Source organism: Maylandia zebra, linkage group LG3 (genome assembly GCF_041146795.1).
Source record: "Maylandia zebra isolate NMK-2024a linkage group LG3, Mzebra_GT3a, whole genome shotgun sequence".
Lineage (NCBI taxonomy): Eukaryota > Metazoa > Chordata > Actinopteri > Cichliformes > Cichlidae > Maylandia > Maylandia zebra.
Window position 1 is genome coordinate 5,432,614 of NC_135169.1, and position 2,845 is coordinate 5,435,458.

General features: G+C 46.6%; 1 protein-coding gene across 1 annotated transcript; it reads right to left on the minus strand.

Moving 5' to 3' along the window:
• Positions 1–232: 232 nt before the first annotated feature.
• On the minus strand, positions 233–2,439 carry LOC143416936 (nuclear factor 7, ovary-like). The gene has a single exon (XM_076882606.1). It carries the CDS (start codon positions 2,207–2,209, stop codon positions 818–820), a length of 1,392 nt encoding a protein of 463 aa, XP_076738721.1. The 5' UTR covers positions 2,210–2,439; the 3' UTR covers positions 233–817.
• Between the last annotated feature and the right edge of the window lie 406 nt (positions 2,440–2,845).

Genomic DNA, 2,845 nt, shown 5'->3' on the forward strand with positions numbered 1-2,845 from the left:
TCTGTTTGTGAAATTTTGTGCTCATTCACTATGTTTGTTCATATCGTGTGCATCTCTTGGGGGCTAAGCCCCCGCTGTGCTTAAAACCTAGTGACGCCCCTGATTTCATATATGGAGTTAAACATGAATCATTGTTTCAACAATATATTTATTGTTGTCATAAACAGACAAGAAGACAACAACAAACTGCTCCTCCCATTCAACACATGTCAGTCCATATCCCAACAAACTAAATCATCTCCATTTACACATCAAATAGAAACATGAATCACTTGTAATGATTAGAAACTTGATAGAATTTCAAATCTAGTTTGGGGAGTCATTCAGTGAGAAACAGTGAAATGATTTTCCATGTGAAAAGGTAAATGGACTGTATTTGTATAGCGCTTTACTAGTCCCTAAGGACCCCAAAGCGCTTTGCACATTCAGTCATCCATCCATTCACACACTGGTGATGGCAAGCTACAGTATAGCCAGAGCCACCCTGGGGCGCACTGACAGAGGCGAGGCTGCCGGACACTGGCGCCACCGGGCCCTCTGACCACCACCAGTAGGCAATGGGTGAAGTGTCTTGCCCAAGGACACAACGACCGAGACCGTCCGAGTCGGGGCTCGAACCAGCAACCTTCCGATTACAAGACGAACTGCCAACTCCTGAGCCACGATCACCCATGGAGGTGGACAGCAGAAACAGAAAGAAACAGTGAGAACTAAAAGAGAAACAAAGAGCTTTGGAACAACGAGGCAGCAGGAGGACAGCTGCAGTTTAACAGCTTCAACTTACTGACAGGAAACAACATTAGAAATATCATCATCCTCAACTCATCTGCTGCACTGACACTGACACCTTCAACGGCAACACCTTCACTTCATCAACAGTGTTAATATATGGAAACATCCTGTGAGTGAAAGTGTGTGTGAAGGTGTGTATGTGTGTGTTAGTATCAGGATCAGAGAATGACAGCTTTCCTCTGTTCCAGTCCAGATTCACTCTGATCCTCTGGAGCTTCTTCTCTACTGAGAGAGCAGTGGATGGAGCTGATGGTGAGCGTGCTGAGAATTTACTTCCATTAAACCATATTCTCCATAAACCAGACAGTTTGTGTCCCTTCCTTTGTGCACACTCTGCTAACACACCCAGTATCCACCATTTACTGTCTCCAACTTCAACATCCCAGCAGTGAGTCCCTGAGTTAAAGCCCTCAGAGCCCAGGACAGAATAGAAACGATCAAACCTCTCTGGATTATCAGGAAGCTGCTGCTTCTCTCCTCCTCCTCTCACACTGGTCAGATCTTCAGACAGGATGAGTTCTGGATGAGCAGTGTTTGGGTCCAGAATGAGAGGAGTGTAGGAGACCATGTCCTTCATGTTGTTCCAGATGTTGAAGGTCAGGTTGCCCAGGTGTTTGGCCTGGTCTATCAGAGCTCCTGAGGGCAGCTGTGGATCATCCAGCAGGGGGCAGCGCTGGACTCTTTCCACTGCAGCCTTGTAGTTGTGCAGGAATGAGACATCTTCAGCTCTCAGCTCCTCCTCTGTGGCTCTGACTGTGTCTGAAAGAGCTGCTATCTCTCTGCTCAGAGCCTCCATCTTCTCCTCCATCATCCCACTCTTCTGCTCCTCTTCCTCCCTCAGTGCAGCCAGCCTGGCCTCCTCTTCCTCTGCTAGAAACTGGTGAAGCTTCTTAAACTGCTCCTTAATCTGCCTCTCTGTGTGTCGGGCCTGGACCTTAATGTGTTCTGCTGTTTGACCAAACTTCACTTGAACTTCTTCACAAACCTTTAACTTCTTCTTTAAGGGCTCCAGAGTTTCCTGAAGTTCCTTCTTGTGTTGTTGTGCAGCTTCATCGATGGGTCTGAATCTGTGATTGGTGTGTTTTTCTGAGTCTCTGCAGACGACACACACTGGCTGCTGATGGTCCAGACAGAAGAGTTTGAGTTTCTCAGAGTGCAGACTGCAGAGAGCCTCTGAAGCTCTCTGATCTCTCTCCTGTAAGAACGACTCACACAGGTCTTTTAAAGCCAGATTAAAAGGTGGTTCATCCTTTGAAGATCTTCTGTTACAAACTGGACACTCATGTGTTGGTCTCTCTCTCCACCATCTCTTCAGACAGTCTTTACAGAAGCTGTGGCTACATGACAGAATAACGGGATCTCTGAAGACCTCCTGACAGACCAGACAGCAGAGATCCTCCTCTGATCTGGAAGCCATTGAGTCTGTGAGTGAAGCTGAAAACAGCAGACAGGAAGTACAGTCAGTCCTGGCTCCCCTCCCTCCTCTACCACCTTCACTGAAACTTCCTTTGAGTCGTGTTTTTGCTCAAACTCACATTCAGTGTGTGGAGCGTCAGCAGCTTGAAGCAGCAGTGTTGGAGTTTTCCACTTTTCTCTCCTGTAGCTGGACTCACTCAGAGGAAGCTGCTAGTTTGGTCTGAACTCAGTCTGATCGTCTGTGCGTCTCTCTTTACTGAGGAGGAGGAACAGCCTGTTTCCTGGTTTGTTGCATTTGAGTGACGTGAGGGGAGGAGAAAAATGTTGCTGTTTGACTTTTAACTAAGGTGTGTTTCAATCCTGCCTGCAGCTCAAAAGCTATAAAACAGGTTTTGCATCATTTCACCTCCACAGGTCACAACATGAAACCTGTTGCAGGGCTCTAGACTAACTTTTTGACATGGGCGCACTGGTACGCCTAACTTTAAAAATTTAGGCGTACCGACACAAAAGTTAGGCGCACTCAAATTTTTCAACCGCATCGCTTAACACCGCAGTTTTACATGTGCACTTTCTTTGGGGGGGAAGTCCACACAGACAATATTAATTTCTAAATTATTAACTAACAAACTTGTGC

Coding starts and splice junctions, on each gene's coding strand:
- LOC143416936 (XM_076882606.1), bottom strand. CDS start 2,209: ATGGCTTCCAGATCAGAGGAGGATCTCTGCTGTCTGGTCTGTCAGGAG.